Source organism: Cupressus sempervirens, chromosome 10 (assembly GCF_028749045.1).
Source record: "Cupressus sempervirens isolate cs-2001-9-10 chromosome 10, ASM2874904v1, whole genome shotgun sequence".
NCBI classification, from domain to species: domain Eukaryota; kingdom Viridiplantae; phylum Streptophyta; class Pinopsida; order Cupressales; family Cupressaceae; genus Cupressus; species Cupressus sempervirens.
Window position 1 is genome coordinate 513,741,425 of NC_143127.1, and position 13,562 is coordinate 513,754,986.

Genomic DNA, 13,562 nt, shown 5'->3' on the forward strand with positions numbered 1-13,562 from the left:
TGCTACAAATCTGCTTTGCCTCTGGTAGAACATCAATTTCTTCACCATCTTTATGATTGATTTCATCATCTTCTTTTCCTAACCCTTCATTTTGCTTGGTGCTCCAAAGTAACCATTGATTGTCCCACTGCTCTATATTTATATTGCATTGTTCTGATATATCTTTGACTGTGATATTTTGAAGCAATCTCATTTCTATTTTGTCTAACCAAACAAAGGGATCAAATTTCTATTCTAGAATAGCTACTCTAGAACAACAATTCTCAATTCTCAATTCCTATCCCCACGACCAAACTTTCCTTATATTGGGAAAGGGTCTTCCTCTGTTTTAGTGCCTAAACCATTTAAATTTGAAACCAACTATAATATTAAGTCAATCACGTTCAAACGGTACTTAAAATATCCATAGAAAATAGTGTTTAAGAAAACGGAGAAAAATACGAGATGACCCTTTTATCCTGACGCTTGTCCTTGTGTCACAATTAAATGAAACAGCTAAGGGCGTGGAACGATGCCTATCTTAAATGTCAAACGTAAAAGGCCAACTAAACGGAAACGTTACCCTATTATCTATTAATAAAAGGGAAGTTACTAGAAGACGACCCAATCGATTGTTGTAGTATAAATTATGTTCAAATTGCATCCTTGAGAACACACGTTTTGCGAAGGTTATTGGATTTTAATTCTGCGGTACTTCTCTCCCATCTCGGCACACAAAGACAAATTCAAATCAATTTCGCGCAGATCGAAATCATATCTGTAACGAAAATGGTAAGGAGGGTTTCTAAACCCAAAATATAGTCTGTTAATTTCTTGATTGGTCAGTTCAAGGTTTGCGTGGAATCCATCTGTTTTCATGTTGAATTAAGGATCTATATCATGAGATCGGAAGTGTTTCAGGTTTGTGATCTATTCTTTTTATGAAAAATGGGCAGCCACCACGGCAATTCCCTTGTGAGCTGGTCTTTAGGGTTTGATAAGGCTTTAAATTCGCTTCTTTTGTCTCTATGACCGGATTTCGACGATTTGATTTTTTCGTAAATGGTGTTGGAGCTATTGTGATCGGGAATTACTAATAAATTTTATGTTGGGAGATTAAAATTTGTGTTTATTAGTTTTGCTTTTATTTGATTTCCTTTCTGAATGTAATTCTCGAAAGGGCATTAACGGGAGTTAATGCGATCTGTAGTTCTCGGTAGACGGCAGTTGAAATTGAGGTGTCGATCGGTTAAACTCATTTGTTCAATGTTTAACAGTTCTGGGTCCCGAGTTGTGTTTCTAATTTGCTAATAGAATCTTTTATTATCAGTCGTCTTTCAGAACCGTCTTTATCTTTGCCCCTAAGATTTTGTTTGGGGAATTCTTGCATCTGCGTCATATGGCTAATCTGATTTATTTTTTAATACTTTCAATCTGGATCTTATGTACCATTCTAGTGGAAATTGCTTATTAATCTGATAAAATATAATGCATGTTACTGTATTCTTCTCTTTAACATTTGAATCTGCGTGTGATGCCGCTGGAAAATCGTATCAGGCATTTGATTCGATTCAATATCTGTTTTTCACGCTCTAATGGATAAATTACTTTTATTTGATAGCGTACTTGCTTACTCTTTTCAACAGAGCTGTCTAATTCGTTGGTTGATGATCAGTCATTATAGTTGAATTTCTATTTATTTGTCTGGATTCCTTGTGGGTGTATTCCTGCAAGCTCTATTTTTTAGTTTGTTAGTGGAGCGAGGGATTCTGCTTTGTTATAATCATTATTGGCAGTTTATCCATCACGTTATCTAAAAGAAAATCATGATCTACCCTCTCTAACCTCTACAATTTAGACTGATCTTTGAAGAAGAGGCTGAAGATGAAGGATTCTGCTTTATTGTCTTTATTATTGTCAATTTATCCATCATGATATCAAAAACAAAATAAAAAATCATGAACCGTACTTTTTGACCTATTCCAATTAGACTTAACTTTGAAGAAGAAGCTGAAGCTCTTATGATATTGAACCGGTACTAAGTATTGCCTAAGTTGTTTTATTTTCTTGCAAGTGCATGAGCCATCATACTATCTTCCATTCTGACAGATGAAGTTTTTGTAACCTGTTTCTGCTGCTTTTCAGATAATAGCTGTCGAATTTTCATGACTTGTTTTTCAGTTTTCCAGTTTTTTTCCTCTTAAGGTTAGTTCGGTTTGTGGAATTGTAGAAATCAAGTTTTTTACAAATTTTAATTTAGTCAAATCAAGGTTTTGCAAATCTTCATTCCTATTTTTGGGATTTTACTTGTACCGTTTGTGGAATTGTAGAAATCAAGTTTTCTACAAATTTTAATTTAGCCAAATCAAAGTTTTGCAAATCTTCATTCCTATTTTTGGGATTTTACTTGTACTGTTTATTTCACTCATAAGATGAGTGGAAAGATACATTTTATGTGTAAGATTGGAGTCGAAGGTAAATTCCAAAAAATAGTCCAATCTAATTTTTTTCACGCTCCTCAAAAAGCATAACCAGGTTTTGATTTTCAATTCCTAGTTGCTAGTGGGAAGTCTGATAACCTGGTTTTGAGATGAAGTCTGGTATTCTAGTTCCATTTTGTCAATTTTGAAACAAAAACAAAATCTTTCCAATCCAGATAATGAAAAAGCCAAATACTGTCATCTTCCACCAACCAAACAGACCCTAAAGGAATGTTTCAAATATTGTTTCTAATTACCTTCCTAACAAATAAGGGTGCAGTGCTTTCCTGTATTTATAATAGCGAAATAAATTTTCCTCTTGCAATAGGCTTACTTCATCTTTCTCTTTCAGTTGGATAGTTGTAGACGTTGTAGGTTTGCTTTCTTGCATTTGTCAAGGGCATCTGGCACACAAAAAAGTTCTCGTGAAGTTTGAATTGGCTATTATCAGAGCTGAATACCGAAAATCCTTAAGCTTCCTTGTTTTGAGATAATGCATCTGCTGTGTGTCAATAGGTCGTCCCCCTAGGTGTTTGAAGGTTTGGGCAATCTATATTCTAACACCTCATTTCTCCTATTAGGTTTTGCCTTGAATACTTTTTGTAAAACTTTGCAATGTTGAAGGAGCATTTGCTTAGTTGCCGATTCGTGCGAATCTGATTCAGGCATGCGAATCGGATCTGTGGATTCGGGATTTTTTTTTTTTTCCAATAATGATTTGTAGAGGATATATATATATATATATATATATGTATGTATAACTAAGAGAAATTATTTCATAGTATGAATCTATGATTCTAGTATGCATCTATGAATCTAGTATACTTGATAATTGATCTATTTTCATGATTATAAAGAAAATCAGAACATTCACATTCATGATTTTATGTTTTCGTAATTTATCAATAATTATTACATGCATTCATTCTTTGTATTTAGAAATCAAGATCAAAGCTTTATTTTACGAATATTATCATCCTTTTTATTTATTGTCAATTTTACACAGGCAAAGGTGATGGGTACACATTTGAAGAAGTTGAAAAATGTCATTTTAATCTTTTCTAATTACATTTTGCCTATATCCTGGGAAACAATAATGAGAATGTGAAATTGCAAACATTTATGAATAGAAAATCTATGGAACTTAACATCACTTTCAACACAGAAGATTTTTCTTTGGGTGCTGAAATTTTTTATTTTGAATATATATTTTTGTTTGCCTTGCTAATATCTAGGGTGAGACCCTAAGATAATGGCTACACCTTAAGAATATTAGGGTAGAGCTGGGGAACTCTGTCATCCATCTAGTGGTACACCTTACTCTAAACAGTTTGCAACACTCATCTCATGTTATGTATGTAATCAAACAACTTCATTGGCCTATGGCTACCAGCCTTTGGGTGGATAGGAGACCTCTCCCAAATCCTATCCATAGTCACAGGAGGCAAAAGAGATTGAGTCAGACATACCTGAGATATGACCCATATGAAAATTCTTAAAAGCAGGTTCATCCTTGGAACCTGCCAAATCCTGCAACATAGATTTTGTGTTCATCTTTTGAAATTTTCAGATATAAAATTAATAGAGGAAGTTTTCTCATACAATTTTCTCGATTTTCAGACATAGGGTTTCAACTTTCAACCCAAGTTTTGCACCAACAGCTAACTGCAATTGGGTTCACAACAGGATTACTGAGATCCATCTTGTAACCAGAACTACACAGCAGAAAGATACAAGGAAATACAATGATATAATCAGCATTGTTCCACCTTTAACCCTCAGGTTGGTTTCCTTTGGGTTCTGTTCCCGACCTTGTATTGTCATGGATTCGTGCTTGGATCCTCGAGAATACGAGCAGGATCCTTGATTCTGCCTGTGGATCCATCAGGATCCTTGGGCCATGGATCCAGACGGATCCACAGGCAGGATCACGGACCCTGCCCGGATCCTCACGGATGCACGTGCGAATCCGGATCCGAATCGGACCCGAATCCAGATTCAGGGTCTGATTCACGAATCCGGTAACTAAGAGCATTTCTAAGATCGGAGGACATAATGAGAAGTTTCAATTACTTGTATTATGTAATTCTTTTTCGGGAATGTCCCTGTCCTCAAATTCGATTTAATGGTGTCTTTACTTCAGCGTTAATAAAGAAAATTGCTTCATGTATTTGAAAATCATTAACAACTTAGAGAGAGATCGTATCTAATAATGGGCTTATTTAGCTTTTTGTGCTTTCTACGCCTGAAAAAATCTTTCTTCGTGCTAAACATGCCATTTGCATTACTCGATCAAGAGGGAATATTAATATGGACATTGATAGGATCACTAGCAACTTAGAACTTATAGCATAATGATTGTGTTGCTAGGACGAAGTTAGTTTTTGTTAACTTGCACACCGGTGCAAAAGGGATCTGAAATTAGACTAAGTATTAGCCTTGTTGAAGTTTTGATTTATGTTGTTCATGAATTATAATGGAATCATCGTTACAAATAATCATCTAATCATTGCATCAAAATGCTTTTCTCTAGAATGACTTGGCAAACCAAAAGAGAATTTTCTGTAGTTAGTTGGGGTTAAATTGGGAACCCAGAAATTGCAGGAAAAGTGAAATTAAAAGAGAATTCCATAGTGAATAGACTATGGTCAGCATTGACATTCCTGTTTTGCCGAAAAGGGTTGGAGAACTTTTATCTGTATTAGCATCATAGAACCCCACGGTAAATTAGATACATCAAGCCTGTGTTTCTTGCACCTTGTAGATTGTACCCATGGATCTTGAGGAATTTTTTCTGAAATGGTTCTTGGTGGAGCTATTTTTAGGGCATCGTTAGGGTCATCTGTTATATTCTGTACCTGTTTCCCTTCTCTTGGTTTTCAAAATGTTATTCAAAATTTTAAATAAGAAAGAATACGAACTGCTGAATCCTTCCTAGGATTGTTGAAATCAAAATAAGGGAATTATTTTTTTATTGCTGTATTTGAATTAATGGTCATTTTACATTGAATCTTGACAAGAATCTCGGTGTCATATGCAACATTATGTACATGTTTTTGCACTTCACTGTTGTATTTAATGCTTCAAAGAAGTGCTTATAAGCTGATTTTCTTTATTTATTTGGATTTGTTTTCATCTGTAGACTACATCTAAGCGCCTTGCAGACAGGAAGAGTGCTAAATTCCAAAAGAACATTATGAAGAGAGGTGCGGTTCCAGAAACAACAGTCAAGAAAGGCAGCCAGTATCCAGTGGGGCCAGTCGTCCTTGGCCTTTTTATATTTGTCGTGATTGGATCATGTATGTATATACTCTTGGCAATTTTTTGAAGTTTTTTTTTTGCACTCGCAAAGTTTTGTAAGATTACTATACTTTTTACTCTTAATATTTTCTTGAATATAGAGTATTCCAAATTTTGTACAAGTTATGAAATTTATTGTCGTAACATGTACTTGGTTCATATTTGTGAAAATTTTAGTTAGGAATGGCAGCAACTGACGATACTCATTTTTAGATTGCTGATTGCAATGCACACTGCGCAGTACTGGTAGTGGCTAAATCCTAAACTAAAACTAAAACATAGCAAAAGAGTTTTAAAAACTTAAGTGTCCCCCTTTATTATGGTGTGTTTTAATTTAGGTGTTGGCTATGTTCCAGACAGAATGCATCAAAAGTCAAATTGTTTTTTCTTCAGATCTTCAAAAACTCGGTGATTTTTTGGCTGTTTTTGATTACAGATTATATAGATCATGAAGAACAAATGCTGAAAATTTCAACAAAAATTCTTGTGTTTTCGATTTTTTTGATTTTTTTAAAGGTGCATTTTGTCTGGAGGATAGCAGTGTCCTTTAATTTATAGCGTTTAGAGGTTGCCTTTTTATAGTTTAACTTTGAAGTGTGACCCTCAAAATTAGTTCAGAATTAAATAATACGTTCTATAAGCACATTTGCATTGTATTTAGAATGTGAAAAATCCTATTTTTTCAAAATCTATCTACAGAAGACATCCTATAAGCTCATTTGCATTGTTTTTAGAATGCGAAAAAACCTATTTTTTAAAGAATCTATCATTACTACATATGCAGAAGCATTAACAATGTTCTGCATTAACATTGCTTCTGAATTTGTGAAGAAATCCTTATCCAAGGCTTGTTAGTGGCAAATGAGTACGCATTCCTTGATTTGTGCTCGAAAGATTGATGATTGCACATGTTGGAGAGGATATGATAATTTTACAATATCTGACCTATGACCTGGCAAAAAAAAACTACTTAAAAATTCTATTCCAAAATAATCTGCTATTCATCTTCAAATTGTTGAAACGAGTAAACTTATATCAAGAGCTTGAATTGGGGATTTTGCTAGTAGATTGGCCTTCACTTCTTGTCCCTGATGTTAAAGGTCGGTCTGTTGGTTTGCTGACTTAAAAACTAATTTAGTGAATAATGTGGCATCATGAAAGTCGTCTGGTAGGGGTATTCGACCATGCAGAAAGCATAAATGGTTTTCCCATTTTTAATAATAATTTTGCATACAATATTCGAATTCTAGTCACCATCATATTTTGTGTGAGTACCCTGTCATATTTAAAAAAATTAGTTTATGGTCTAGGATTTTGTCTCTTCATTTTCAATGTTGGCACAGGTAGTCTTGAAACTAGATACAGAGCTTGCTTCATGTCATGGCATCTTCTTGGGTCTGTCGTGTAGCATTTAATCGATCATATCTTATTTGACAAGGAGTCTCTGAAGGGCAAGGGTGTTATTTGAACAGTAATTGATTCTCAGCAAATGATATTATCTAAAGGGCAAGGGCGATTGTGTTTACCCGAGTTTTCTGGAATGGGTTGGGGGAGGCGGAGTCGGGGTGTGTTGGGGAGATAGTTATAAAAATAAAGAAAATATATAACAGATATAGAAACTCTGAAAACATGGATAAAGGATGATAACAGCAGAGAGTTTAGGCTGGGGTCTTATGGAAGTGGTTCTTATAAAATAGAGTGGAAGCTGCATGTTACTTTTTAGGTGACATTTTAAAGCTAGTGGTCCCATGATTTATGCTGATCAAAATTTTAGCTACGAAATTAAAGGAAGGAATGCATTAAAAATAAGCTGAAAATTTAAATTCCCTCTAAAAGTACATTTTAATTTAAAATCTAAAATTTACGTTATTGACAAGTGGAAAAAAGCATTCCTAAGTTGGTTGGAGTATTTCCAGCCCCTCCCATTTTCACCCACTTCTTAAAGATCAGGCGCTTCTACTTTTCAGGAGAAGATTCTGAATAATCCTGTAGCAACTAGCTTCCTAAAAAATAGAGCTTAAACCCCCCTCATAGGACCACATTATTAGTTATATAAAATCAAAGAATATTTAACATGACAAATCATGCTTATATACATTAACTATTGCAGAACCTTGACATGTGTTAAATAAAATAAATTGAATTCACATGAGAATGGAATTCTATTTTTTTTATTATCAAATTTCATTTTTAATTTTATAGTATAGCCAGGAGGTGGGTATTGAGAAGATTCCCAGTTTTTGGTGCATCTCCTTTGAAGGATGCGTCATAAATGTGTCCCTAACACTGTCTGGCCATTTATTTAGAGCTTAAACATTTATTTTACCCCTTAGTAGATAGAGATCCAAAACAATGCTTTACTTTTTTTTTGGGGTATGTGGACATCAAACTAGATTTGTGTTGGGATTGAGCATGTAGCTGAGTGAACTTACATGGTACTCAACATTTTATTGTGCATGGTGTATTTCTCAACCATCAACCACTTTAAAGCATTCCCTGTTATTTGCGGAAGCATTCTCAGAGTCGGCATCCGTCTGCTCGGATCATAAAGTGAGGGAAGGTCATGGAGTTCTGAGTTCATGCTTGTTATAGTCGGATCCTGTTAGCAGGCATATAAACTATGGCGAAATTCTTAGACTTAAAAATAGTGCACGCTTTATATTACCGGGTAGAGTGGCGAGTGCTTATGAAAGCTGCGACACGTGTTTTGATTCTTGTGAATGAATGAAGCATGCAAATAACAAAACACGATGCACCATTAATTTAAAAGTAAGCTCCATTAATTTTGATATTCAAAGTCATTCAAAGAATTGTGCAACACTGAAGAGGGCGGGGATGTGTACTGCAAAGAATAAGGAATAATGATTTTGCAGTATGACTAAATAAGCTCAAGTCTTGGAGTTTGTAATCCAGATGACTGTGCAGAGCATTGTCGTTGTATCGTAAGATGTTCCAAGTGCTAGATTCATTTGGATTATTTCTCCATTAGCTTCTCATTTCTTGGCTCTTTTTCTGCTTCTTGTTTATACTTCTTTTATTGCTGTTTTGCTTGTGTTATTTTTATCTTCGTTGTATTTTTATGGACCGTGAATGATAGTTGAAGATTTTTTCTTCACTTTGATAGCACTAAATATGCCTAGTTCACTTGTTTGTGTGAAAATATTTTAGGTTTTATTTCAAATATTTGGACATTATTTTGGCATTGGATAATAGAAATTCTATTCTTTTCGTGTTTATTGCTCAACTACAGCCTTCTGGGCTAGATATTGAATTTTGTAAATCTTGTGATTTTGGAATAGAGTTTTGTTTAGCATAATCTCTGGTGTTTCTAACATATGATTGTATGATTCGGCAAAAGTGAATTCAGTTTTTTGCGATCTCTTATTGAATCTGTTGATGTTTAGTCTAACAAGATGCTTTTTTGGTTGTCTTGACAGCTTTGTTTCAGATAATTCGAACTGCATCAAGTGGCGGCATGGCTTGATACTAGTTCTTATACCATTTACCGTGCAAGGGAGTGATTTTGCAGTTTAGAATAGCTTATTCATTCATAAGCATCAAACAGGAGTTATCCACTTTTATTAAAATAATAGTCTTAGTCTAAACTTCTTTGGTCTGTTTGGTAAATGTTGTTCTTTGTTACGTTTGTCCATACATTGTGGTTAGTCCATGAAAATCATGGATACACAACGGATAAGACTACAAGCCTGAAAGAAGGTTTTGGAATAAAATATGTTTTGTAAAATTGATTGTGCTGTCTGTGAGACTCCAAAATCATTAATTTGGGAAATAGAAGATAAGGCAATACTCTATTATAGGATAGATGACCATGATCTATCTTCTACTAGATTGAAGATGCCTCTGGCATTAGTTTTAATGAGAGTATTAACGGATTATGTATATTTATATCAATGCATGGTATTGTTAATTTTCATTAACCCTGATATTTATTAGATTGAGGCAACTGTTTGTTTTCGCAGACATGTTAAAGTAGGTCATGGATATGGATCAGACTTGAGAAAACATAGATTTTTAGTTGTTAGTTGTCAGTAATTGGGTTGCTTGCGCTTTGTGTAATTGAATTTTCACAGTTGCTTTTTAGTCCATGCCATAACAGTCAATTATTTTTAATCATTTGAACTAGTTTTGCGGAGTGAATGGTAAATTTAATGCAAGGGTACTTATATACATCCTAGCTAGTATTGGCTGGGCGTGACAGGTCAAGTGATCTCAATTCTCCCAATCTTAGATTTAAGGAATCGTCATAGCGTGCTGATCATATTTGAACATTCGAGTCTTGAAAGACGAAATAAATCAAAAGGAGTACTTAATTTCAATTATTTCTCTTAAAACTTAAGTCAAGCAATTTAATAATGATAGAAGCACAAACTCTATGAAATTATAAAATGAATTGATAAAAACTGTTAGATGTAATATTTAGACATATTAAGTAATTTCTTTATCATTTTCATGTGTGGTTGCATTTAATTAGATGACAGTGACTTGTAATTCATTGGTTAGAAATCAAAATCAATATATAAGATTAAAGAACTATTCGGTGGGTTTGGGTAGGCCAAGCTAAAAATCTTTAATATTACTTGTATACTATATTTTTAATTTTTGTGGACATTCAACATATTAAATAGGCTGATACTTGGTATACCAAGATAAGAAGTTGTTGAAATGTAATATTGTATAACAGGAATATATAATGTTAAATGAATGATAGTTAATTGTTGATAGTAATAGTATATTTTTAACATTTAAAATGGGCAAATGTTATTTTAGACTCATATATAGCAAGGGAGTATATTTAATGACATGTTATTATTTAAAAAAAATTAAATTAAATTCTACTCAATCAGGTTGCAATAGAATATCTGGGTATCATCTAGTACTAAATCACTCTACTTGATCTATTAAATCCTAAATCAAAAACTTTAAATGAACAACATAAATTTTAAATTTTACATAATTTAAGTTATTTATTTTCACAATAATAATATTTTAATAATTGACATTACTTATTATTTTCTTTATAAAACATTAATAGCATTACAAATATAATATTACTATTAATATTATTTTTAAATTACAATAATAATGACATTAAAAATTTAATTGATATATATGATTACAATGTGTGACACATGGTATTAAAAATGATATTAATATTTGATAAGGAAAATAATTATGTATGTAAATTATCAAAAAATTATTATAGTTTCTTTTAATATCTAAAAAATTTAAATACAATATTTCTTATGAACGCTTAGGGTAAAACATAATTAATAAAAAATTGAAAACTTTCCAATTACCAAATAGTTAGCATTATGATTTTAATAATATTATAAAATTATGATTTTCATAAATGTTCACCCTGTAAATATATTTAACAATGAATGTTGAAAATTACATTGAGGCATACATCATGTGATGCTGAACATCACCTCTTTAATCATATATATTCCAGGGGGTAGCTTATGGTAGATCAAATTAGATGTGGGGGATTTTGGATTTGAATTATATTTTGGGTTGTATATTGTCATTTTATCTTATCCACTCTTATCCTTCTTTCAATGTCTCTAAGTTCAGATGATATATTTCTTATATTATTTGAAAAAATTTAGCATGTGTGCAAGGTGTGATTAGGTTATGAACTTATATAGGTCTCCTTTTAATAAAAGATTAATTATAGCTTTACGTAATAATGATTTAACACTCATTTTTATACTCTGGGGCAGATTACGTAGTCATTTCATACTAAGTTTACTAATTTGCAGGACTTCATTAACAGATAGTATTATTAATTGTATTTATAACTATTTATAGAGTCAATATTCATATCATGATTTAGAGCATATTATTTGGTCTCTATGATGGTGGGAATCGTGGTGTATCCTTAATGACTGCATATATGCTTTGATTATTTTAGTGGGGTTGTTCTGGGTAAGGTTCTTAGCTATGTCTTTTGTTTGCATTGGCTTCCTCCCGATCGCTCTTCTTGCTTTCATACTGGGATATTGAGTTCTTGTGTCTTATTATTCTGTTTCTTTCGTTCTTTATGGTAGTGATCATGACCAATAAAACAATGTTAATAATGGATCAAGAAATGTGATTAGAAAATTAAACAATATTTACACAATCAGTATCATCATTTAGGAAAATAGCTATGAATAATAAAACTTATCACAACTATGAACAATTAAAAACTGCTGGATCAAGAAATGTGATCATAAACTTCAGCAATAAAAAAATCTTGCAGAGATGTATGGTGGAGGTTCGACAATTAAGGAGCCCAACTTCAATATCGTTGGCACCATGACAAAAGGCATTCCAAAAGGAGAGTCTAAGCGCATCGTGTTCCCCCACAAAACTCAAACAGTTGTGAACACAGAGGAAATTGTTCACTTGATGATCAAAGGTAAAACAATAAATGAATTTATCCAGATTTCCACCATTTATAATATTTGGTGCGCCTTTCTTCCAAACAAAAACACTCCAAACTATTTCTGTAACTATATATGCTTTTTTACTTCCATTTTCACAAGCAGAAGACCCCTAATTCTCAATAATCCACAAGGTTTATTTGAATAGAAAAGACTATGCCACTATGAAAATCCAATACAAAATTGAAACAATTTTACTGACGGATTTTTTTGGCTTAGGGCTATCTCAAAACCATCACCTCTCTTAATTGAGATTGACAAGAGATTAATTATTCTAGTCACCTAAATTAACCCCAAGGGAACTGTGGAATCCAATAAAATCATGAGAGGATAAGATACAAGGCATGTGGACACCATGGAGGGCTTTTCCGGTAACAACCCCCACACAAGAAATCAATATAACCCATTCCTTCCTCCTCTCTTTTCCACACAATCTTCTACCTTTAGCTCTAGTAAAAAGTGTGTTAATCTTATATTCTTTTTGCATGCAGTAATCATGTCTTCTTCAAAGAACGAAAGCACTTCTTTAGCCAAATATGCATCCAAGTCTGCCCCTACTACAGATAAAAGCAATGATAATGATAGCGCAAGGGATTCAAAACTGAGGCTCAGGGAAAGGCCCGTGAGCAAGTATTATGATCTCGTAAGAGCCCTAATTCTCAGTAATCCACAAGGTTTCCCCTATTTCTTGAGCTAATAAAAACACGCAGAAAACAAATGAAACTAATAAGATCAAAGACACTAGTAAAACAAACCAAAATGTATCTTCCTTTCTTCCTCATATCCGGTTAATCATGTCAGTGTAACTTTTGAAAGAGTTCTGTGTTTGCAACCTTATCTCATTGTTGAACTTGGAAATGCCTCCATGCGTCTATTGAGTTCATCTTGGCTGAGAGAAGACTCTCTTTTCATGTTGTGCCTTGGCAGGGAAGAAGAGGCAGAAGAAGAAAGGGAATCCTCCACAGCACATTGTTTCACCATTTGAGACTTCCCCTCCACATGAAATATTTCATCCAAAGGAGGAGCCAAGACAGTAAGGGAGCCAATATGGGCCCTATGGTAGCCATTTAGATGTCGTATCTGCAAATTCATGGAGTTATCTCTGCAGACAATCCATAGAAGAAAACAATGATGAAAACGATAAAAACAAACCTTTGCTCACAATGGAAATTTGTCTTCTCCTTGCATATGAAATCTAAGAATTCATTTATTTCACACCTACTTGCAATTTCCTTACCATGGCTTCAAAAATATTTTTACGTCGATACTAAATCCCTGAGATTCAATTAATGGACATGAAAATTAGAGAGGTGTGTCTGCTACGTTATAAGAGAGATATTATTTGAGTAGAAAT

At 33.4% G+C, this 13,562-nt stretch overlaps 1 protein-coding gene across 1 annotated transcript; it reads left to right on the top strand.

Moving 5' to 3' along the window:
• The first annotated feature begins 651 nt into the window (after window positions 1–651).
• LOC149534911 (uncharacterized) lies at window positions 652–9,697 on the top strand. The gene is made up of 3 exons (XM_089803386.1): window positions 652–771; window positions 5,602–5,758; window positions 9,197–9,697. Exons 1-3 carry the CDS (start codon window positions 769–771, stop codon window positions 9,241–9,243), a joined length of 207 nt encoding a protein of 68 aa, XP_089659512.1. The 5' UTR covers window positions 652–768; the 3' UTR covers window positions 9,244–9,697.
• The last annotated feature ends 3,865 nt before the right edge of the window (window positions 9,698–13,562 follow it).

Excerpts from the sequence above, each read along its gene's own strand:
- LOC149534911 (XM_089803386.1), top strand. Across the intron at positions 5,759-9,196 it reads ATTTGTCGTGATTGGATCAT|CTTTGTTTCAGATAATTCGA; the intron begins GTATGTATATAC and ends TTGTCTTGACAG.